This window comes from Lissotriton helveticus, chromosome 2_2 (genome assembly GCF_964261635.1).
Source record: "Lissotriton helveticus chromosome 2_2, aLisHel1.1, whole genome shotgun sequence".
In the NCBI taxonomy this organism is placed as follows: domain Eukaryota; kingdom Metazoa; phylum Chordata; class Amphibia; order Caudata; family Salamandridae; genus Lissotriton; species Lissotriton helveticus.
In genome coordinates this window covers 497644535-497670286 of record NC_136060.1, presented here as the reverse complement: position 1 = coordinate 497670286, position 25752 = coordinate 497644535, and the positions used below count along the sequence as shown (strand labels likewise).

The window sequence follows — 25752 nt, the reverse complement described above, 5'->3', positions numbered from 1 at the left end:
ACGGCGCGGGCTCTCTAGTGCCCATACATTAGAGGGCACCTGTGCTGAACCTGCAGAGGACAACAGGCAGAGAGGGCCCTTCACCAATCAAACCTGCAGAGGGAGAGGGCGACTACTGGTGGGCACTGCGCGGGCTCTCTGGTGCCCATACATTGGGGGGCACCTGTGCTGGACCTGAGAGGGAAAGAGAAAGAGACTGCCCTTCACCGGCCAGAGGGCGGCTTCACTGCTGGATCTGTGCTTCTTTCGCTGGCAGGGACAATTTGTACCACCTGATGCCCAGGGCAGGAGCCCCCGTCACTTCCTAGACGTGTCGAGGGCAAAAGAGCTTTTTTGCCACCTGGACACTGAATGCACCACAGCTGCCCGAGGACCCAAGGGCAGTGGGAACACATTCATTGGGGCGTGGGCTCTGTAGTGGGCACATCCGGAAAACCACAGTAAACTGGCTCGACTTACAGAGAGTAAGAGAGGCCCTTCGCTGGCTGGGCCTACGGAAGGTCAGAGGGGCCCTTCACTGGACTAGACCTCCTGGGGCAAGAACAGGAGGTCCACTCTCTGGCTGGATGTCCAGCGGCCTCGTTCACCTGCTGGGCACTCTGAGGGGCGAGGACTCTTTCTACAGGTGGTTCTACGGTGAGAGGACATCTCCAGCAGCGAGGGTCTAAAGCACCACAGACTGACCTTGGATGGTGAGAGGACATCTCCAGAAGTGAGGGTCTAAAGCACCACAGACTGACCTTCCATGGTGAGAGGACATCTCCAGGAGTGATGGTCTAAAGCACCACAGACTGACCTTCCATGGTGAGAGGATATCTCCAGCAGCGAGGGTCTAAAGCACCACAGACTGACCTTCCATGGTGAGAGGACATCTCCAGGAGTGAGGGTCTAAAGCACCACAGACTGACCTTCCATGGTGAGAGGACATCTTCAGCGCTGAGGGCCTGAAGCACCACAGACTGACCTTCCATGGTGAGAGGACATCTTCAGCAGTGAGGGTCTAAAGCAACACACGCTGACCTTCCATGGTGAGAGGACTTCTTCAGCAGTGAGGGTCTGAAGCACCACAGACTGACCTTCCATGGTGAGAGGACATCTCCAGCAGCGAGGGTCTAAAGCACCACACGCTGACCTTCCATGGTGAGAGGACATCTCCAGGAGTGAGGGTCTAAAGCACCACTGACTGACCTTCCATGGTGAGAGGACATCTTCAGCGCTGAGGGCCTGAAGCACCACAGACTGACCTTCCATGGTGAGAGGACATCTTCAGCAGTGAGGGTCTAAAGCAACACACGCTGACCTTCCATGGTGAGAGGACATCTTCAGCAGTGAGGGTCTAAAGCACCACAGACTGACCTTCCATTGTGAGAGGACATCTTCATCAGTGAGGGTCTAAAGCACCACACGCTGACCTTCCATGGTGAGAAGACATCTTCAGCGGTGAGGGTCTGAAGCACCACAGACTGACCTTCCATGGTGAGAAGACATCTTCAGCAGTGAGGGTCTGAAGCACCACAGACTGACCTTCCATGGTGAGAAGACATCTTCAGCAGTGAGGGTCTGAAGCACCACAAACTGACCTTCCAAGGTGAGAGGACATCTTCAGCAGTGAGGGTCTAAAGCACCACTGACTGACCTTCCATGGTGAGAGGACATCTTCAGAAGTGAGGGTCTAAAGCACCACTGACTGACATTCCATGGTGAGAGGACATCTTCAGCGGTGAGGGTCTAAAGCACCACAGACTGACATTCCATGGTGAGCGGACATCTTCAGCAGTGAGGGTCTAAAGCACCACAGACTGACCTTCCATGGTGAGAGGACATCTTCAGAGGTGAGGGTCTGAAGCACCACAGACTGACATTCCATGGTGAGAGGACATCTTCAGCAGTGAGGGTCTAAAGCACCACTGACTGACCTTCCATGGTGAGAGGACATCTTCAGCGGTGAGGGTCTAAAGCACCACAGACTGACATTCCATGGTGAGCGGACATCTTCAGCAGTGAGGGTCTGAAGCACCACAGGCTGACCTTCCATGGTGAGAAGACATCTTCAGCAGTGAGGGTCTAAAGCACCACAGACTGACATTCCATGGTGAGAGGACATCTTCAGCAGTGAGGGTCTAAAGCACCACTGACTGACCTTCCATGGTGAGAAGACATCTTCTGCAGTGAGGGTCTAAAGCACCACAGACTGACCTTCCATGGTGAGAAGACATCTTCAGCAGTGAGGGTCTAAAGCACCACAGACTGACATTCCATGGTGAGAGGACATCTTCAGCAGTGAGGGTCTAAAGCACCACTGACTGACCTTCCATGGTGAGAGGACATCTTCAGCGGTGAGGGTCTAAAGCACCACAGACTGACATTCCATGGTGAGCGGACATCTTCAGCAGTGAGGGTCTGAAGCACCACAGGCTGACCTTCCATGGTGAGAGGACATCTTCAGAGGTGAGGGTCTGAAGCACCGCAGACGTACCTTCCATGGTGAGAGGACATCTTCTGCAGTGAGGGTCTAAAGCACCACAGACTGACCTTCCATGGTGAGAGGACATCTTCAGCAGTGAGGGTCTAAAGCACCACAGACCGACTTCCATGGTGAGAGGACATCTTCAGCAGTGAGCGTCTAAAGCACCACGGACCGACTTCCATGGTGAGAGGACATCTTCAGCAGTGAGGGTCTGAAGCAGCACGGACTGACCTTCCATGGTGAGAGGACATCTTCAGAAGCAAGGGTCTGAAGCACCACGGACTGACCTTCCATGGTGAGAGGACATCTTCAGCAGCGAGGGTCTGAAGCACCACACGCTGACCTTCCATGGTGAGAGGACATCTTCAGCAGCGAGGGTCTGAAGCACCACACCCTGACCTTCCATGGTGAGAGGACATCTTCAGCATTGAGGGATTGAAGCACCACACGCTGACCTTCCATGGTGAGAGGACATCTTCAGCTGTGAGGGTCTGAAGCACCATATGCTGACCTTCCAAGGTGAGAGGACATCTTCAGCTGTGAGGGTCTAAAGCACCACAGACTGACATTCCATGGTGAGAGGACATCTTCAGCAGTGGTGGTCTAAAGCACCACAGACTGACCTTCCATGGTGAGAGGACATCTTCAGCACCGAGGGTCTAAAGCAACACACGCTGACCTTCCATGGTGAGAGGACATCTTCAGCTGTGAGGGTCTAAAGCACCACAGACTGACCTTCCATGGTGAGAAGACATCTTCAGCAGTGAGGGTCTAAAGCACTACACGCTGACCTTCCATGGTGAGAGGCTATCTTCAGCAGCGAGGGTCTGAAGCACAACAGACTGACCTTCCAAGATGAGAGGACATCTTCAGCAGTGAGGGTCTAAAGCACCACAGACTGACCTTCCATGGTGAGAGGACATCTTCAGCTGTGAGGGTCTAAAGCACCACAGACTGACCTTCCATGGTGAGAAGACATCTTCAGCAGTGAGGGTCTAAAGCACCACACGCTGACCTTCCATGGTGAGAGGCTATCTTCAGCAGCGAGGGTCTGAAGCACCACAGACTGACCTTCCATGGTGAGGACATCTTCAGAAGCAAGGGTCTGAAGCACCACAGACTGACCTTCCAAGGTGAGAGGACATCTTCAGCAGCGAGGGTCTGAAGCACCACAGACTGACCTTTCATGGTGAGAGGACATCTTCAGCAGTGAGGGTCTAAAGCACCACAGACTGACCTTCCATGGTGAGAGGACATCTTCAGAAGCACAAACAAGCATTGTTAGAACCACTCGAGCCCAGGTCAAGTCTTCTCCAGGGAGTGAGCTCGCCTTCCTTCATTGTTGGATCTCAGAGGTCATTGAGCAAAGGTCAAGCGTTCACCAAGGAAGAGCAGGGTCATCTGAGGTCCATCTCTCCTTCCTTCCTGGTTGGGTCGTCTGGTTCACCGGACCAGGGTTAGCCTTCATCAAGGTAGCGGAGGGGCTTCGAGGCTTCCGTCGACAGGGGGTCATTGACCCTCGGGGCGCTCCGTCCACCTGGAGACCCTTCCTTCTGCCGCGATGTGTTCGAGGGGCCACCCTGGTTTCTGAGGACCCTCAGGGTCAAGGAGACTTCCTCTGAAGGGATGGGACCCCTGAGGGAAAGAGGGCGCCTCCTTTTGGGGGGACGTGAGGTCTACAAGGTGAAGGCAGGGACAGAGAGGTGGCAAACATAATTCCCATCGTGTTTTCTTATGGTTAATATCTTTTTTTAGCATCTTCAGCTTTTAAGACATTGCACAGTCACTCCAAGGGGATGTAGAAAGCGCCAACGAGTCTCTGCATGAGGTCTGCCCCCCCCCCCCCCCGCCCCGCCTCGCCTTTTCTTTGCAGTGGATGTATATATTGTGGGAAAGTTACCAGGAGGTGGACCCTTGACCTACCTGAATCTCCTGAAGCAGCCCCCAGATGCCAAGGCGGGCACGCTCCTCTGTGGATTATTTTGGGGTTCGGCTGCAGCGCCCACCGCCGGTCCTCAATGGGAGGGGAGATCAGTGCGCCCTCGGGTCACTCTTGGATGACGCGCATAGCTCCTCGACGCCTTCTCCTGGATTGCTTCCATAGCACCTAGACGTGGTCACTCCTCGGATGACGCGCATAGCTCCTCGACGCCTTCTCCTGGATTGCTTCCATAGCGCCTAGACGTGGTCACTCCTCGGATGACGCGCATAGCTCCTCGACGCCTTCTCCTGGATTGCTTCCATAGCGCCTAGACATGGTCACCCCTCGGATGACGCGCATAGCTCCTCGACGCCTTCTTGCCCTGGATTGCTTCCATAGCGCCTAGAGGTGGTCACTCCTGGGATGACGCGCATAGTTCCTCGACGCCTTCTTTCCCTGGATTGCTTCCATAGCGCCTAGACGTGGTCACTCCTCGGATGACGCGCATAGCTCCTCGACGCCTTCTTGCCCTGGATTGCTTCCATAGCACCTAGAGGTGGTCACTTCTCAGATGACGAGCATAGCTCCTCGACGTCTTCTTGCCCTGGATTGCGTCCATAGCGCCTAGACGCGTCCTCCGAGGAAGGCTGCAAGGGTCTCCTGCACCCCCAGACTGGATGTGTACAGATAGCCGTCAGCCGGGGTCTCCAGGCAGGTGCGCCCCCCCTTCGCCCCCACCCGAGCCCCCCTCCGACCTGCCGCCATGGACCACCCCGGGATGGAGCCAGGGGGGCCGCCCCAGGCCCCCCACGAGCCTATCAGCTTCGGCATCGACCAGATCCTCAGCAGCTCCGAGCAGCACCCCAGCAGCTGCATGGTCTCCGGCAGCAGCAGGGGCGTTGACCCCTCGGACTACCACGTCTACACGGGGGGCTACAACAGCGTCTACAACCCGGCCTGCTCCATGGCGACCCTCCCCGGCTCCTACAACCTCAACATGAGTATGAACCTCAGCATGAACGTCAACGTCAACCAGGGGGGGCCTGGCGGGGGGGTCATCCGGGTGCCCGCCCACCGGCCCGTGCCCCCGGCGCCCCCGCCGCAGGGCATGCCCGCCATGGGCAGCATGAACAGCCTGCCCAGCCTCACCTTCCCCTGGATGGAGAGCAGCCGGAGGTTCGCCAAAGACAGACTCACAGGTGAGCGGGGGCTGGGGGGGCTGGGTGGGGGGGATGAGCATGGCACGGGGGGGGGGGGGGAGGGGGCGCGGGGTACCGTAGCAGCCTCGGGGTGCTGGCATCTCCTGAGCCCCAGGGCGTGAAGGGGAGAGTTGTTTCTTTATGTAGGTCCGCGTACTGTTTGTGAGCACCCATGCAAAGTGCACCCTCGTGTGCACCAATGGCAAGTGTGAAACGGGGTATATGAGCAGTGTTCGTACAAGTGCAGTGCACCCGTGTAAAGTGCACCCTTGTGTGCACCAATGGCAAGTGTGAAACTGGGTATATGAGCAGTGTTCGTACAAGTGCAGTGCACCCGTGTAAAGTGCACCCTCGTGTGCACCAATGACAAGTGTGAAATTGGGTATATGAGCAGTGTTCGTACAAGTGCAGTGCACCCGTGTAAAGTGCACCCTCATGTGCACCAATGACAAGTGTGAAACGGGGTATATGAGCAGTGTTCGTACAAGTGCAGTGCACCCGTGTAAAGTGCACCCTCATGTGCACCAATGACAAGTGTGAAACGGGGTATATGAGCAGTGTTCGTACAAGTGCAGTGCACCCGTGTAAAGTGCACCCTCGTGTGCACCAATGGCAAGTGTGAAACTGGGTATATGAGCAGTGTTCGTACAAGTGCAGTGCACCCTTGTAAAGTGCACCCTCGTGTGCACCAATGACAAGTGTGAAATTGGGTATATGAGCAGTGTTCGTACAAGTGCAGTGCACCCGTGTAAAGTGCACCCTCATGTGCACCAATGACAAGTGTGAAACGGGGTATATGAGCAGTGTTCGTACAAGTGCAGTGCACCCGTGTAAAGTGCACCCTTGTATGCACCAATGGCAAGTGTGAAACGGGGTATATGAGCAGTGTTCGTACAAGTGCAATGCACCCATGTAAAGTGCACCCTCGTGTGCACCAATGACAAGTGTGAAACTGGGTATATGAGCAGTGTTCGTACAAGTGCAGTGAATCCGTGTAAAGTGCACCCTCGTGTGCACCAATGGCAAGTGTGAAACGGGGTATATGAGCAGTGTTCGTACAAGTGCAGTGCATCCGTGCAAAGTGCACCCTCGTGTGCACCAATGACAAGTGTGAAACTGGGTATATGAGCAGTGTTCGTACAAGTGCAGTGCACCCGTGTAAACTGCACCCTCGTGTGCACCAATGGCAAGTGTGAAATGGGGTATATGAGCAGTGTTCATACAAGTGCAGTGCACCCGTGCAGAGTGCACCCTCGTGTGCACCACTGGCAAGTGTGAAACGGGGTATATGAGCAGTGTTCGTACAAGTGGAGTGATCCCATGCAAAGTGCACCCTCGTGTGCACCAATGGCAAGTGTGAAACGGGGTATATGAGCAGTGTTCGTACAAGTGCAGTGCACCCGTGCAGAGTGCACCCTTGTGTGCACCACTGGCAAGTGTGAAACGGGGTATATGAGCAGTGTTTGTACAAGTGCAGTGAACCCATGCAAAGTGCACCCTCGTGTGCACCAATGGCAAGTGTGAAACGGGGTATATGAGCAGTGTTCATACAAGTGCAGTGCACCCGTGCAAAGTGCACCCTCGTGTGCACCAATGGCAAGTGTGAGACGGGGTATCTGAGCAGTGTTCGTACAAGTGCAGTGCACCCGTGCAAAGTGCACCCTCGTGTGCACCAATGGCAAGTGTGAGGCGGGGTATATGAGCAGTGATCGTACAAGTGCAGTGCACCCGTGTAAAGTGCACCCTAGGGTGCACCAATGGCAAGTGTGAAATGGGGTATATGAGCAGTGTTCGTCCATGCGCACGCCACCCGTACAAAGTGCACCCTCGTGTGCACCAATGGGAAGTGTGAAACGGGGTATATGAGCAGTGTTCGTCCATGCACACGCCACCCGTGCTAAGTGCACCCTTGTCTGCACCAATGAGAAGTGTGAAACGGGGTATATGAGCAGTGTTCGTCCACGCGCATGCCACCCGTGCAAAGTGCACCCTCGTGTGCACTAATGGCAAGTGTGAGACGGGGTATATGAGCAGTGTTCGTACCAGTGCAGTGCACCCGTGTAAAGTGCACCCTCGTGTGCACCAATGGCAAGTGTGAAACGGGGTATATGCGCAGTGTTTGTACAAATGCAGTGCACCGGTGCAAAGTGCACCCTCGTGTGCACCGAGGTAAGTGTGAAACGGGGTATATGAGCAGTGTTCGTACAAGTGCAGTGCACTCGTGTAAAGTGCACCCTCTTGTGCACTGATGGCAAGTGTGAAACGGGGTATATGAGCAGTGTTCGTACAAGTGCAGTGCACCCGTGCAAAGTGCACCCTCGTGTGCACCGATGGCAAATGTGAAACGGGGTATATGAGCAGTGTTCGTACAAGTGCAGTGCACCCGTGTAAAGTGCACCCTCGTGTGCACTAATGGCAAGTGTGAAACGGGGTATCTGAGCAGTGTTCGTACAAGTGCAGTGCACCCATGTAAAGTGCACCCTCGTGTGCACTGAAGGTAAGTGTGAAACGGGGTATATGAGCAGTGTTCGTACAAGTGCAGTGCACCTGTGTAAAGTGCACCCTCGTGTGCACTGATGGCAAGTGTGAAACGGGGTATATGAGCAGTGTTTGTACAAGTGCAGTGCACCCGTGTAAAGTGCACCCTCGTGTGCACTGAAGGCAAGTGTGAAACGGGGTATATGAGCAGTGTTCGTACAAGTGCAGTGCACCCGTGTAAAGTGCACCCTTGTGTGCAGTGATGGCAAGTGTGAAACGGGGTATATGAGCAGTGTTCGTACCAGTGCAGTGCACCCGTGTAAAGTGCACCCTTGTGTGCAGTGATGGCAAGTGTGAAACGGGGTACCCTTCACTTTGTTTTATTATGTCCTTTTAACTCAGAGCCTAGAAGGAAGTTTTTAGTAAGGATATTGAAAAACCAAAGATTGAAACATGCGAAAGTAGCCCTTATGTTTTTACAAAAAGCCTCAGATCCATACACTTTGTTATGTGTTATAAGCTTCATTAAGGTTGCCATTAGACTCGGGAACACCAGGGAAATAAATGTCCACACTATCACTGCATAAAATGAATAAAAGTTAGCAGGAGACCCCTTATGATGAATTACGAACGTTGCATTGCTCTCCTTTTTTAATTTTTATCCTTTAATCGAAACTCTTTTAACTGCTATTCAAAATGCTTTTAAAGATTGTTTGTATGTATTCTCATGCTCTTTAATGGTATCTTTTTAAGTACCGAATAAAGAAAATTTGAATTTGAATTTGAAGTGTGAAACAGGGTATCTGAGCAGTGTTCGTACAAGTGCAGTGCACCCATGTAAAGTGCACCCTCGTGTGCACCAGTGACAAGTGTGAAACGGGGTATCTGAGCAGTGTTTGTCCACGCGCAGTGCACCCATGTAAAGTGCGTTCAGGTAAAGTGCGGGATGCGGTGCACAGTCCACTCATGTAAAGTGCGTTGAGGTAAAGTGCGGGATGCGGTGCACAGTCCACTCATGTAAAGTGCGTTCAGGTAAAGTGTGGGATGCGGTGCACGAGCAACGCGTGCACCGTGTAACGGAGAGGGCAGGTGTACGAGGCATGTGCCCCATCTAAAGTGTGGGATTCGGCATAAGAGACCTGGTCACCCAGGTACAATGTATCCAAGTGCCTTAATGTAAAGCGCAGTATGTGGTTTACCAACAGCGGGGACTTATTTACAAGCCACCTGTGCCGCCAGTACCTCACTTTTCCCATATTAAAAGTGACGCACTGGCGGCGCAGGGGGCTTGGAAATAACCCCCAGGGTCTTTTCCATGTAAAGTTTTGCGCACTGTAAAAACACAGGGGCATATTTACAAGTGATTTTGCTGCGCCGAGCTGCATCATTTCAAGGCCACAGGGATGCACCATATTTACAAGATTATGGAGCACCCCTGACCTGTGCTCTCCCCTCCGCCGGCGCTAAAACAGCTGTAACTAACGCAGCCATGGTGCAAGGGTGCCTGCGCTGCGGGGATGACTGTTGTGAGGGAAGGGACCCCTCCCTGCACAACAACAATCATGAGTGCCATTTTCCTCCAAGTGTGCTCCAAAATGCATTAAAAAAAGTGCCGCTCCGATGGCGCTGGGGCTCTTAAAAATGCCCCACAGTGTGCACCGTGTGTAGTGCGGGACTCAGTAAACACACAAACATATTTACAAGACCCTTTTTGCTAAAGGAGCGTCACTGTTTTTGACGCTCCTGTGCTGTGTACTGGCCCATATTTACAAGGCTGTGTAAAGACAACCTGCGTGGCTCTACACGGACGTGCGAATATGGCCTTCTTTCACACTGTACTCTGCGTCCAAGTGGCATGTCTTGGGTGGCGCGACCAGGAGAAATACTTTTATTTCTGCTCGTTTTTTGCTCTTTCTCTGTGTGCTGCGATCTGCCACACACGTAGAAGGAGCACAACCCTGTTAAGGATTTTTTTTGTGGAGGAGGGGACACCTTTCCTGCTCAACCACAATCATCCCTGCAACGCAGACACCCTTGCACCATAACGCAGACACCCTTGCACCATAACGCAGGCACCCTCGCACCATAACGCAGGTACCCTCGCACCATAACGCAGGTACCCTCTCACCATAACGCAGGCACCTTTGCACCATAACGCAGGCACCCTCGCACCATAATGCAGGCACCCTTGCACCATAACGCAGGCACCTTTGCACCATAACGCAGGCACCTTTGCACTATAACGCAGGCACCCTCGCACCATAACGCAGGCACCCGTGCACGATAACGCAGGCACCCTTGCACCAAAACGCAGACACCCTCGCACTAAAACGCAGGCACCCTCGCACCAAAACGCAGGCACCCTTGCACAATAATGCAGGCACCCATGCACCATAATGCAGGCACCCGTGCACCATAACGTAGGCACCCTCGCACCATAACGCAGGCACCCGTGCACCATAATGCAGGCACCCTTGCACCAAAACGCAGGCACCCTTGCACAATAATGCAGGCACCCATGCACCATAATGCAGGCACCCGTGCACCATAACGTAGGCACCCTTGCACCATAACGCAGGCACCCTTGCACCATAACGCAGGCACCCTCGCACCAAAACGCAGGCACCCTTGCACCATAACGCATGCATTCTTGCATTATAACTCAGGCACCCTCGCACCAAAACGCAGGCACCCTCGCACCATAATGCAGGCACCCGTGCACCATAACGCAGGCACCCTTGCATCATAACTCAGGCACCCTCGCACCAAAATGCAGGCACCCTCGCACTAAAACGCAGGCACCCTTGCACCAAAATGCAGACACCCTCGCACCATAACGCAGGCACCCTCGCACCATAATGCAGACACCCTCGCAGCATAACGCAGGCACCCTCGCACCATAACGCAGGCACCCGTGCACCATAATGCAGGCACCCGTGCACCATAACGCAGGCCCCCTCGCACCATAACGCAGGCACCCGTGCACCATAATGCAGGCACCCGTGCACCATAATGCAGGCACCCGTGCACCATAATGCAGGCACCCTCGCACCATAACGCAGGCACCCGTGCACCATAATGCAGGCACCCGTGCACCATAACGCAGGCAGCCGTGCACCATAACGCAGGCACCCTTGCACCATAATGCAGGCAGGTGAGAGGGTGCCTGTGCTCGCACGTGGCTGCTGTTTCAGCACCATCGCAGGGGAGAGCACAGGGGTACACCGCAGTCTTGTAAATACGGCGCACCCCAGCATTTTTAAAATGATGTAGGCGCAGCTACATTTCTTGCGACGCCCCGCTGTGCCATTTTATTATAAATATGCCCCAGAGTGTGTGCACCATAAAAAGTGCAGCAGTCGGCATTTGGGCAGCGTGCACATGATCTAAAGTGAGGTATTCACTATGAAAGCAGCGTGTACACGCCGGATGTGTGATATTTGGTTCACGAGCAGCGTCTGTGTCATCAAAATGTGGTACATACAGGCAGTGTGCACACCATGTTAAGTGCGTGTTCGGTATCCGAGCAGTGTAACCATCTAAAGTGCTGTAGCCGTATGTGAGAGCGTGTGCGTCATATAAAGTGCCTGTTCACTATACAAACGTACATGGGTGCACCATTCAAAGTGCAGAAGCCGGTGTTGGCGCAAAGTGTACATCATATAAAGTGAGAAGAGCACCGGACGTCCGTGTTGAGAAGCACTTTCTCCGTCTACATTTTCTGATTCGTTTTCTCTGCCGTGACTTACGGGAGGGACGTTTTTACACTGAATATTTCCGCTGCACTAGTATGGATCGGCTGTGCTGACGTTTATTTTGAATATTTTCGCAAATTGACTAAGTATTGGTGATTGGCGGCCGATAAGAGATTCTCCAATCTTCCGCATTGATCAGCACTTTCTCCCTTCTACATTTGTTGCACAGGATGAGCTGTCGGGGCTTCAGAAGGGGGCGGGCTGGGGGTGGTGGTGGTGGGGGGGGGGGGGGAGCGGTAACTTTGACTTGACGCTGCGCTTGTCGGGACTGGTTCTGTTGACGTTTATTCTTAACTTGGAGTGGGGCGCGGTCCAACGCAGCCGGCGTCCGGCTCGGTGCTCGGAAATTGTTGTTAAATTGTACTTTACCTTCGAGCTACGCAAACATTCCCCCCTGATGTTCTGCGCTTTATAATTCTTGGTTTTCCCCCCAGCAATATGGTTGTAAAACATGTCCGAACGAATTGACAAATACTTGACGTCCTTTTTTATTATTTCATAATGTAATGGTTTTAACTGCCCGCCTAATAAAAATGTGAGCCTCAGGGCTAAATGAGTAAAAAAAACACATAAATAAACAAATAAAATTTAATAAATGCATACGTACATATAAAGCGCCGTAGTCAGTATTTGAGAAGCGTGCACAACATCTATAGTGAGGTATTTGGTGCACGAGCAGCGCGTGCACCCTCTGAAGCATGGTGCACGAGCAGTGCTCGGGATAGAAACACCAGCGCACACTTCACTCGTGCACAAGTGCACAGGGCCGCGCCGGTGCCCCCGGGGCACACACATTTTCATGAGCGCACTTTGCTCAATGTCACGTCCCAGGGCAGGGGTGTTCCCCACAGCTCCCACACTGCTTACTCGGCCCTTTAAACATGAACACAAGGCCCAGCGTGCTCAGATCCGACCCCCCCCCCCCACCCAGCTGCAACTTTCTCCTCAGGCTCACCTTTCTGTCTTTCTAATACTGGGTTTTCACAATGCCTTCCCACTTTTTTTTATCGCCACCAGTCCCACGTTTGCAGTTTTCTTTACACTTTACCCAGCTTCAACTCAGAACAAGCGTCTCTATTTGTTTCAGTTTCCCTTTATATTTCCTCCATCCTTCTTCCGTATTTTATCAGTGCCTCCCTTTTTCGTTTGCAGCTCTTCTTTGTCTGTTTTATTCTTCTCCACGTCCCCTTCTCGGATTAGTTTGCTGTCCTATCACGCTTTTATTTGCCCATTTTGTTTAATCTATTTCCTCTTTTTCGTTTATTTCTTCTTCTTGTTTCCACTGCCTCCTTTCTGTTTTCTTTCCTCTTCCCTGCTGCTTATTTCTCCCTCGGCTCTTTACTTCACGTTGAATTATTATCTTCCCACTGCGTGTTTACGCTTTCCTCCTTTCTTTTTCTTGTATTTAGTGACCTTTTGTTAATTTTCTCGTCTTCTGTTTATTTTAATGTATCTTTTTTTTCTTCTCTTGTATTTATCCTGCCCTTTTATGCTTATTTTAAATTCTCTTCTGTGCTTTTATTGTCACGCTTTCTCTTCTATTTCTTTTTTCTTTTGTTTACTTTATTTTGCTACCGCCTATTTCTTCTTCTTTGTTTCCTTTTTATGTCCCTTTTTAGATGCTCTTCAATTCTCCCTAATGTCATTATTTGTCTTAGATTTCCTCTTCCCTCTGGTTATAATGTTTCGGTTTGATACACTCGCCTCACGTCTGTGTATTTACTCTTCTTCTGGTGATTGCTCTTTTATTCCCTCTTCCTTCCTTGCCTTTCCGTCGTCTTCATTTCTGTTTATTTTCTCCTCTCTGCGCCCATTTCCCTCTCTTTTATTTCTCTTCATCTTCTAAATATTTTCGTTTCCTTTATTTGTTTCTTTTCTAATTCCTCTTTCATTCTGTGTATTTCCTCTCCTCTTCTTTTATTACTTTCTCTTCTATTTCCTTCAGTTTTAATTACCTTTTTTTCCATTCCCTTCTTCCATTCTGTTTATTTTTTCTTCCATTTTAATTTGGCCTTTGTCTTCGTTTGCTCCCGTCTTTTTATTTTCGTTCCGTTTCTCAAGAGCACGCTTCCGTTGTTCGCCCTCGGCAGTTGTCCAACTCTTTATGAATCTCTTGGAATGCAGCTATTAAAGCCCCCCCCCCCCCCCCCCCGCGCTGCAGTGCGCGCGCACCTGGCACCGCCTGGCCCACCCTTGTGTGCTGTGAACAGCCAGCACCGCGGACCCGCTTTGGCGTCCATTCCGTGCGGTTCAATAGTGAGACACTCACATTGGTGCACACGCGTTCACACTCACTCTGCCTGAATTGTGTTTTTTCTGCCGCGCCCGGGCTGGGAGGGGAGGGGGGGGGGGGAGGGGCTCTAGGTGTAAAGCGCTCGCCTACAAGCTTCAGACGGAAATTAGACATTTTAAAACAAAACCTCCCCATACTTTATTTATACGACTCCAATGTTCAGTTGTCGGCTGTTTTGAATCGCGATAAATGGTGTTTTATATGGATAATGGTGACCCTCGTAACCCCTTCCATACAACGAGTCAGCATTGATATAAATAGTTATAAACTTGCGCTTTACGCTTTCTTTAAAACCTTCGGCCGGTAATTCCAGATTATAGCGCCTCGAACTGCCACCCGATTCACGCTATGAAAACGCAGGTTCAGCAGAGAAACTGCCAGTGGGTGATCTGCCCTTTTATACAAATTCGGGGGGTTTGATAGGAGGAGGGGACGTTGTCACTTGAAGGCGCCGGGAAGGGACACCGAGGTGTGAGTAAAGCCGCCCGCCAAGCGCCAAGATCCCCTTCGGTTCGATTTATGAGCTACATCCGCGGTCATTATTGGTTTCAGGAGCCCAGCCACGCGCGACGGGACGGCGGCTCACGCTCGTTCACGGCTCGATTTGATAGCGTAACATTAAATTGGGAATAATACTATTCATATATGTATAGACGGATACGTGTGTCTCATATATGTATAGACGGACACGTGTGTCTCATATGTATAGATGGGCACGTGTGTCTCATATATGTATAGACGGACACGTGTCTCTTGATATGCGAGGCCTCCTTCGCAGGATCGCGCACACGTCACCCCGTGTGATCTTGTGCCTGTCGGCTCCCGGCATCAGGCAGTGCTTTGAAAGTGAGACCCCCACGCTGCCTTCGGGCACACGTGTGTCTCTGTTAGCATTTTATTTTATTTTTCTGTCTATATTTCTTGAGTTTATTCCGTTATTTCCTCTCCCTGCAAGTCATTTGTGGAATTTTCGTAAATTGAATTTTCCGTTCATTGACCTCTATTTTAAATATATTCCAACAGACAGCTCAGTGACCTGGGCAGTGGCTGCAGTGACTTGCATAGAAGCTGCTGGCCCAGCCGTTCATCCTTCTAAGGTTGAGTGCCTGAGTCCCGTTGTTTCTATTATTCATAAAATTCACAGTTAAAGCGTTTAGAGGTCACTCGTTCGATCTCGCCGAGCGCTTCGCTTTGGCAACGTTATTATGCATTTTTAGCAGCAGATTTTGAAAAAAGGTCAAATGTAAAATGCTTGTTCTGTTGAAAATCACATGTTCACGCTTTCATTTGCCAATGGACGTTTTATTTCTCCTTTTTTCGTTTATTTCTTCTTGTTTCCACTGCCTCATTTCTGTTTTCTTCCCTCTTCCCTACTGCTTATTTCTCCCTCCCCTCTTTACCTCACTTTTAATTATTATCTTCCCACTGCGTGTTTACTCTTTTATCCTTTGTGTTTCTTGTATTTCGTGGTCTTTTGTTAATTTTCTCCTGTAATTCTGTTTATTTTAATTTCTCTTTTTTTCTTCTCTTGTATTTATCCTGCCCTTTTTTGCTTATTTTACATTCTTTTCTGTGCCTTTATTGTCACGCTTACTCTTCTATTTCTTTTTTCTTATGTTTACTTTCCACACATATTTATATTTAGTATAAACTCACGGGGCCTCATTCACAAAAAATTGGCATAGGGCAGCACCACAAGTCTTCTTGCAGCGCTGCCCACGCCAATTGGAAAGGGTGGGAATGCACCGTATTTACAAGATAGACAGACTCCTGTCCTTACAGCCAGCGCCGGGCACGAGGAAGAGTCAGACTCCTTCCTGCACAAAAACAATCCATGGAGGTTGAGGCACTCATGGAAAGAGGAGAAAACGAGGAGAAATGAAAACATTTCTTCTCGTTACGCCTGCTCTGGGGAGGCGGTACGCTTTGGCACTGCACTACTAGGTTTACGAGACGTTGTAAATCTGAGGCAACATGAAAATCCATGGGTGTTGTAACCCCCACATCAACGCCCGATAGAACACCTCCTTGACGCAGAGTAAGGCAACGCACTGCAGGGGGGCTTGCCTTCGCCTCATAGGTATGATTGAGGCCAGCGCCACCGCAGCGTTAAAAAGTGATGCTCTGGCGGCGCAGCACTTTACAGACGCACTGTGTGATCCTGGATATATTGTGCCTATCCAGATGCGTGTGTGTTTGCTCCACGCAATCAGGGTGCGTGTGCGGTGCAGTTGCTCCCGCAGACTATTTTAATAGTAAATCATTTGTCCTCACGCATTGCGCCGCTTTTCACCAGGGGTACATCCGTCCAAAATCGCAAATCAGTATTATATATATAAATGTCCAAACAAACCCCGAAGATGGCTGTTTAGTGTCGGTCCAGTCCCCAGTGACACATGCGCCCCCCATCATCCCCTGGTTCTGTAATCCAGTCTCAGCCGGTTTCCGGCCCCCACTGCTCTGGGTCTAGCTTCCGGTGATTGACAGGCTCCTGCTGCAATAAAATTTGCCCGGTACAGTGTCCTGCTGCTTCTAAAGCTGCAATACGACTAAGAAAAGATGAAATAAATTATTTTAGGGGTTCCTTGGGTCGGAATGGGGGAGGACGCGGTAATGCTACATGTTTTTCCCCATTCCAATCACGAGCCAAAACTTGGAATCCAGAATAGTGTCCTTGGTACACATTCACCAGGTATTACCGGCAACATTTTCAGCAGGAAAAAATCGTTGGGTGTAAAATTTGTGCTCGTCTTTTTGTCCCAATCCCTGGCAAAGACCCCCAGCAGTCCCAGATCCCCACAAGGACCCCTGTGTGCTCCAGAGGTTGGATCCCGAACCCTGCAAGGACACCTATGTGCTCTAGAAGAGGGATCCCGATCCCCGTAAGCACTCCCTTGTGCTCCAGAAGTGGGATCCTGATCCCCGCCAGGAATCCCATATGCTCTCAATGTCTGCAAGGACCCCCATGTGCTCCTGATCCCCGCAAGGACTCCTGTGTGCTCCTGTTTGCTCTAGAAGTGGGATCCCGATCCCCGCCAGGACTTCATTGTGCACCAGAAGTGGGATCCCGATCCCTGCCAGGACTCCCGTGTGCCCGAGAAGTGGGATCCCGATCCCCGTAAGGACTAGCGTGTGCTCCAGAAGTGGGATCCCGATCCCCGTAAGGACTAGCGTGTGCTCCAGAAGTGAGATCCCGATCCCCGTAAGGACTAGCGTGTGCTCCAGAAGTGAGATCCCGATCCCCGTAGGGACTAGCGTGTGCTCCAGAAGTGAGATCCCGATCCCCGTTAGGACTAGCTTGTGCTCCAGAGGTGAGATCCCGATCCCCGTAAGGACTAGCGTGTGCTCCAGAAATGGGATCCCGATCCCCGTAAGGACTCATGTGTGCTCCAGAAATGGGATCCCGATCCCCGTATGGACTCCCGTGTGCTCCAGAAGTGGGATCCTGATCCCCGTAAGGACTCCCGTGTGCTCCAGAAGTGGGATCCCGATCCCCGTAAGGACTCCCATGTGCTCCAGCAATGGGATCCCGATCCCCGTAAGGACTTCCGTGTGCTCCAGAAGTGGGATCCCAATCCCCGTAAGGACTCCCGTGTGCTCCAGAAGTGAGATCCCGATCCCCATAAGGACTCATGTGTGCTCCAGAAGTGGGATCCCGATCCCCGTAAGGACTCCCATGTGCTCCAGAAGTGGGATCCCGATCCCCGTAAGGACTTCCATGTGCACCCTAAATGGGATCCCGATCTCCGTAAGGACTCATGTGTGCTCCAGAAGTGGGATGCCGATCCCCGTAAGGACTCCTGTGTGCTCCAGAAGTGGGATCCCGATCCCCGTAAGGACTCCCGTGCGCTCCAGAAGCGGTATCCCGATCCCCGTAAGGACTCCCGTGCGCTCCAGAAGTGGTATCCCGATCCCCGTAAGGACTCCCGTGTGCTCCAGAAGTGGGATCCCAATCCCGTAAGGACTCCCGTGCACTCCAGAAGTGGTATCCCGATCCCCGTAAGGACTCCCGTGTGCTCCAGAAGTGGGATCCCAATCCCATAAGGACTCCCGTGTGCTCCAGAAGTGGTATCCCGATCCCCGTAAGGACTCCCGTGTGCTCCAGAAGTGGGATCCCAATCCCATAAGGACTCCCGTGCGCTCCAGAAGTGGTATCCCGATCCCCGTAAGGACTCCCGTGCGCTCCAGAAGTGGTATCCCGATCCCCGTAAGGACTCCCGTGTGCTCCAGACGTGGGATCCCAATCCCGTAAGGACTCCCCTGTGCTCCAGAAGTGGGAACCCGATCCCGTAAGGACTCCAGAAGTGGGATTGCCAGTTTGCATCGTTTCTTCCTCACCTCTAAAACCAAATGTACACAGTACTCCTGATACTCTTCACAGGTCTCATCAAGTGAAGGCAATATAATTTGCAAAGTATGTACTTTTTACAAAAGAAATATGCAAGTTTGAACATTTTTGGGAGATTTTAAAAAAAGTGCTCTTGAAAAGCTGATCCATGTTGATAAAGACCCCGCAGAGGCCGTCGTCTGACTCGTTCAGTCTCTATTCTGTCTCCAATGTCAGGACCTTAATGATGTTTTTTTAAATACTTTTTGTGATATTTAATACTGCCCCAATTCTGTATTTTCTATACTTTCTTTACTTCATTGTATTAAGACAGTTCTGTCCCATATGAATCTCCACATGTACTTACAGTAAACGTACTCACATAACGCGCTCTGATACCGTTGGGTCGAGTCAGCGCCGCATAAAACAAAAAGAAAAGAGCATTTGAAATTCTATATGCTCTTGGAATGTGTGTGGGCTAAATGATAAAAAAAAGAGGGACAATTGGACAGATGCTGAAAACTATGGCTGTCGACATTCTATGTATTCAAGAAAGTCATCTTGCTTGGAAAAATAGAGGGTGGCTTAAAGATCTTGGGTTAGAGATTGTTAGCTGTTCCCGACAGACCTCTACTGTAAGAGGAGTGGCAATATTAAAAAGATTTGGGCTGGGACATGTTAAAAATATCAAAGAGGACCCATTGGGCCGATGGGCTATAGCTGTACTGAAAATAGGGGAAATAACTTTGACTATTTGCTCAATCTATGGGCCAAATGCTGATGATCCCTCTGTATTACACCAATTAAGCATTGAATTGGCCTTATGGCCACCTTTGTTAATTATCTGTGGAGACTTTAATTTACATCTAGAAGAGACATTTGACTTATCTAGTGGCAGTCCTTATGTTGGCAGAAAGAAAAATGTATACAGAGCTGTTAAAGGACTGGTCCAGGAATTTGGGTTGACGGATATTGGATATGTTAGAGCGGGAGGCCTGCCCGGGCATACATTTTTCTCTGCCCCTCATCAGAAGCATTTTAGACTGGACTATTTTGTTGTCGCTACAGCCCTTAGCTATTCGCTTAGAAAGCAGAGAGAGATTAGAAAAAAGGCGGAAGCTGAGATTCTTAAACTGAGAGATTTGGTAATTCAATTAATGCGGGCTTGCAATATAGGATTGGATACTGACAGTATTTTAAGAGATCTATTGGTTCACAAGGTTAGAATCCATCAAGGCTATGCTAAGAAATTTGCACAACAACTCACGGCGTTTCGAGAGGAAGTTTACGAAGTAGGGGAAAACTCTGGGAAACACTTGGCCAAAAGGTTGCGGCAGAAGGCGGTATTTTCCTCTATAGATAAAATAACGGATGATACAGGGAAAACTGTTAATGAAACCTCAGAAATATTGAAAGTGTTTCGTGGATTTTATTCTAGACTTTATACAGAGGACGGGGGTGCGAATCTTGAAGATAGGATTTCAAAATTTATGGAATTAACCCTTAATGGCACTGTGACAGACGAGGAAAAGGAACAACTAGATCTTCCTATATCTTGGGAGGAAATAGAGTCTTCTCTCTTATCTCTAGCACAGGGGAAGGCAGTTGGGCCCGACTCTATCCCTCTTGAATTTTATAGGGTTTTTCGTTTTATTTTAAAGCCCGAATTGGTCTCTTTATTCACAGCAGCACAACAGGGTATATCCCCTTCATCGTGGCAAGAATCAACAATTACAGTTTTTGTAAAAAAGGACAAATCTCCTCTCCTTCCATCTTCTTTTCGTCCTATCTCTTTAATAAATGCAGATAGCAAAATTTTTTCTAAAATATTGGCTTCTCGACTCTCTGCAGTTATAACTCCATTAGTTTCTAGATTCCAACATGGTTTCATCCCCGCACGTGACACGACTGAGCATATTCGGCGAATTATAACTTTCTTAGACTGGGCCCAGGCAACCCGATCAAATATTGGAATAATTCTGCTAGATGCTGAAAAAGCATTCGATAGGGTTGCCTGGGATTATTTGTGGGATATTTTGGGTAGAAAGGGATTTGGTGAGGGCTTTATAACTGCACTTAAAACTATGTATGTCACCCCCAAATCACGTATTCGAATAAATTCACAGGTGTCCTCTATTTTTTCTATCACCAGGGGTACCCGACAGGGGTGCCCCTGTTCTCCTTTACTTTTTGCACTTTATATCAACCCTTTACTTAATTATCTTAATTTGGAAGAGAGGATTAAACCAGTTTGTCTGGCCAGCGTAAACTATCGGGCATTAGCTTACGCTGATGATATTGTTGTCATCACAACTGATGTCCAGAATGCGGTCCCAGCTATTAATGATCTGGCGTCAGAGTTCGGTATTTTTTCCGGGTACAAATTAAACCTGTCCAAAACTCAGATATTATGTGCAGGGCACAACATGCAGATTAATTTTCCGACCGTTTCGGAGGTTACATATCTTGGGATTAAAATCTCGTTACCTGTATCCTGTATTCCGGATCTAAATATGAACCCAGTGCTTGCTAAGATCAATTCTACATTGCAACGGCTAGAGCATCTACACTTATCACTGCATGGCAGGGCCAATGTTTTAAAAATGCTGATTTTACCCAAGGTCTTATACCTTTTTCGTTCTATACCCCTGGAATTCTCCCCTATTTGTATTAGGAATCTAGAAAGTGTAACATCCAGATTTTTATGGGGGTATAGAAGACATCGAAAGGCCCTCAAAAAAATGATTCTTAGCAAAGAGTGCGGAGGATGGAATGTTCCGTATTTTCTGTTTTACTATTTCGCGGCAACTTTACAATTTATTAGTCCATTGATAATGGGGGAGCGAGTTCGAATACCTGCCTGTAGCTCTCCATCTATATATGAGCTGACTTTAGGAGAAGGAGCTAAATCTCATTTTCTTAAGATGACAGAGCCCAGTTACTACAAGAAGACGAAATTTAAGGTGTTGAAAGCAGCTTTTATGGTGTGGCAGAAAATTCGGAAACATTTAGGGTTAACTAATCTGAATGCATATACACCTTTTGAGGCATCTGGTCTATTACCATCCGCAATCTTTTGTGACCTAGCGGCGATCAGATGGAACTTGAAAGGTGTGCGTTATCTGGGTGACTTGTTTTGTGGAGATCAGCTGGCCTCTTTTCAAGAACTACAGAGCAAATATTCATTAAGTAAAAATGACTGTTTTAAGTTTCTTTAAATCCGCAGCTTTTTTCAAAATCCATCACTCGTCTCAGTAACTAAAATGAATAAAATCCCCCTTTTGGATCTTTTGCAAAAAAAAACTCCAATAGGCCTTCTCTACTCTTGTTTATTGCAAGAATTTGGGGATGATTTAATGGAATGTCAGGGAAGGTGGGTCGGTAAATTGGGGATACCCGATATTAGGGTTTTTGACTCAGTTAAACTTGCATCTGAATGCTTAATAACTGGGATGATGAAATCTCAACATTTTATGTGTTTACGTGATCTTTATTACACCCCTAGCAAAGTTACAAAATGGAGCACGATAACTGGGACAAAATGCAATCGTTGTGGGTTGTATGCTGCAGATGCTGAACATATGTTTTTTGGTTGTTCTAAACTGAGAGAGTTCTTTAAACAAATAGAGAATTTTTTGAGTGCTGTGGTAAAGCTTAATATTAAAGTAATGGCTGAGATGGTTTTAATTGGTTTAGAGGCCGGAATGTCAAGACCCAAACCTTTAACCTGTTTTCTTTTTATTTGTATGGCAGTAGCTCGAGCATATATTACCAGGGAATGGATTAATGCAGACCCCCCCATCTTTTTTTAGCTGGAGGGAAAGATTATTATATATGTATGATATTGAATCTGCCATATACAAACTCAAAGGGGCTAGAAGAAGAGCTTTTGGTGAAAAAATGTGGGAGTTTATAACTGAATGGATCTAGACATTGTTTGATGCTGCTTATAACAGAACCGATAGGCTGATGTGGCTTATACTTTATTTTGGCTGTTTTCTGTTCTCTTCGTATCACTTTATTCTTTGCTCTTATGTATTGATATGTGAATGACCATTTCTGTATATCCTTGCATAAAACAATAAAATAAAAAATAAAAAAATGAAAATGTAAGCTGTTGTTGCGCAATCTGCACCAAAATATTGTTCAAATACTTATTTTTGCACAAGCATTCACTTTGTGGATATTTCCCATCAAAGAAACATTCCTGAAAGTGACCCACTTTGCTTCTTTATAACGTTAACTATGTAATCATTCTCAAGAGACATCATAATTTGGTCTCAAGTCATCCGTGACATTTTGCCCCAGTTAACTCTGAATATCACTGAATGTCTTAAAATGTCTGTTGTGAATCTGAGTGGGGGGAAACCCTGAGTCCTCTGAGGGGTATCAGAAATCTAAGTCAGGCAGTAAAAAGTCAGCCCCCAACATTATCCCCTGACAGATTTTGGTAGGTCACATCGTTCAAAATTTATCAAGGGAAAATACAACGTGCAAAATTCAATGCAATAAGTACCAATTCTGCACACTGTACCTCTTTTTCCATGAGAAAACTCGGACGAGGTCTTGACTGTGTACGGTAATACTGGGCTATGTGTTAATGTTGTGTTTTATTATGCAGATTTGTAGCGCGCACTATCACCCGGGAGAGTATCATGGAACGAGGAGGTGAGATGAACCTAGGGCCTAGTGCGACCTCTCGAAACGCCAGGTCTTCAGCTTCTTGCGGAGTTCAAGAAGTGAGTAGGAGGCTCTGATGTGTCGAGAACGGTCATTCCGCACATGAAGAGAGATGTAGTAGAAGGATCGACCACTAGATCTGGTTTCCGTATCCGCCGGATTTGTGCAAGGAGGAGTCCGGACGAGCAGAGGTGTCTGGAAGGTTTGCGAAAGCAGATGTGATCGTTGAGGTATGCTGGGCCAGGGTTATGTATTGTATTGTATTGTAATGGCATTTGTATAGCGCTTACTACCCCTGACGAGGCGTCAAAGCGCTTTTTCGGCGAGTAGCACGCTACTCCTGGACCCATAGAGGATTAGTGTCGAATTAGTATAGTGAAACATGCAAGTACATTTTAAGTGGTGGATGGGTTCGTCAGTTATTTGGATTCGGAAGGATAGCAGAAGGATAGTAGAGGAAAGAAGGTTTGTATTTATATAGCGCTTCTAACCCCTGATGGGGTGTTGAAGCACTTCTTTTGTAGTGCCTTTAAAGTGTGCGCGACGAGTTGGAATTGTTCTCCTCTGTGAATGGGCAGCCAATGGGGCTCCTTCGCGTGTGGTGCGATGTGAGTGCGCGGTGGGAGGTTAAGATTGATTCTGGCCTCCGTGTTCTGAATGGTCTGCAGTCTTCTGGTGAGTGTTTTGATTTTCGTGGTATGGGGGTGTTTATCAGGTGCGATAGGGCAGAGGCATGGGAGAGAGGGGACAAGGAGTGCATACATAGAAAGAGGAAAATGGCTCCCAGGCTGTCGCGCTGTACAGTGCTGGCTCAGAGCCGGCAATTTTGTTTTTCATTTACTGCCTCAGTATAACAGGATGTTGAGCCGACACCGGGGCTCGAGCCTGGAACCCCGTTTCCACAGTTGGCAGCTCTGACAGTGATCCCAGATCCTGGGTAGAGGGAGGGAGGCAGATCGGCAGAAGTCACATGAAAGCTCAACTCGCTATGGGCTCGAGGTTCCAACAGGACCTCGAACTGAGCCAAAGCCAGGCTACAGGCGCGCAGCGCGGCTCCCCGCAATGGCGGAGGAGTGCTGCCCCACTGTTATGTTATGTTATGTTATGTTATATAGCTTTTATATAGCGTACGGCTACTCAGTAGGAGTGTCCCGACGCTTTCCACCATCAACTCATAATGAAATAACACAACACAGCTAAAAACAGACATCAGAAAAAAACAAAAAAACAGTAGGCAGTAAAACCGACTAAGAATTAAAAAGCCAAGTCTTCAGGCCCTTGCCTGACTCAGAGGCAGTAAATGAAAAATAAAATTACCGGCTCTGAGCCAGCACTGTACAGAGCGACAGCCTGGGAGCCGTTTTCCTCTTTCTATGTATGTATAATACAGCACACATGGAACGAGGAACAAACAAGGGGAAATAAAGTCATTTCAGAACAGTAAGGTTTTACCCCATCCCCGGGTTTACTTGGTGTTGTAAATCTGGTGCTGTGTCAAAATCTATGCGTGTTGTGGGGGAAAACCCACTGCAACGCCCATGGAACGCATCCCCTGCGCAGAGTAAAACAACACAGCTACTTGCACTGCCTTGTCTTAACCCATATCTATGGGGCCACTAAAATCCACGCAAAGTGGCTTTGCGTGACCTTATAGATATGATTTCAAGGTTTGTGTCAGGAAAAGTGATGCCCGGCAGCGCAGGGGGCTTATAAATATGCCCGGTACAATTCCTCAGGATTTTGTGATCTGTGGCAGGGCGGGCGCAGGGGGACATAAGTCATATACTCACTATTTGTCCGGCCGTCTCAGCCGCGCGCCGCCGATATATAACCCCGTTATATTTTACGTTCAGTATGACAAGTACAGATGGAATGTTAGTTTTCATATGGTCCCCACCGAATAAATTAGTTTTTATAATGTTTCTAAATTTTAAAAATCTTTTCTGAAGCTGTTTTTAATAACCTTCGCATGTGTTCAGTTTGTTTTCGAGTATGAGTCCGGAAATGTTATTCCATATTGTAGATACTTGCTGGGGTCATGATCAATAAAAATTAAAAACTCGTTATTTGACATAGAGAAGGTTTCGGTCAGAAAGGTTTATCCGTCTGCTTTTTATTTGTTTTTTTTAATTGACCTTTAAAATCTGGACGCTTAACTTCCTCCCTCTCCGGAGCCCTGTGCGATGGTGATTTCTTCTCTGTTGCTTGTTTAAAGTAATAAATTATTTTAGTAACTCTGCAGCTGCCCGCTGTTTGGATTCATGATTAGGTGGTGATGCTTTCTTGTCTCCACCTTAAATAAGTGTAATTATAATGAAATGCAAATCGCCGATGAAATGCCTCTTATTTAAAAATGGCCACGAATAAATCGGTCACGCCCGTGAATGTTTTCTTTTTAATTGAAAACAATTACCGCTGGCATCTGGCATCCCCTTTTAGGCAGCTCCATTTTTTAACATTTATGGGGCATATTATCAAGGGGGTTTATCTCCGCTTTTTTGGCTTTAAAAGCCAAGAAAGCGGAGATAAAGTTATCTCCCTATTACCTAGCTGTCGCTAACACCAGTTAGCGACAGCTAGTAGGAGATAGCGACCCTCTTGGGCCCGGCTTTGCATGTCAGAGATATTTATC

The 25752-nt window shown here is 48.9% G+C and overlaps 1 protein-coding gene across 1 annotated transcript in view; it reads left to right on the top strand.

Moving 5' to 3' along the window:
• Positions 1-5151: 5151 nt before the first annotated feature.
• LOC144821911 (T-cell leukemia homeobox protein 2-like) overlaps positions 5152-25752 on the top strand; it is a 291144-nt gene continuing 270543 nt past the window's right edge. The window contains exon 1 of the mRNA XM_078679059.1: positions 5152-5587. Coding sequence (XP_078535185.1) covers positions 5152-5587 — 436 coding nt within the window. The remainder of the gene's footprint in view (positions 5588-25752) is intronic.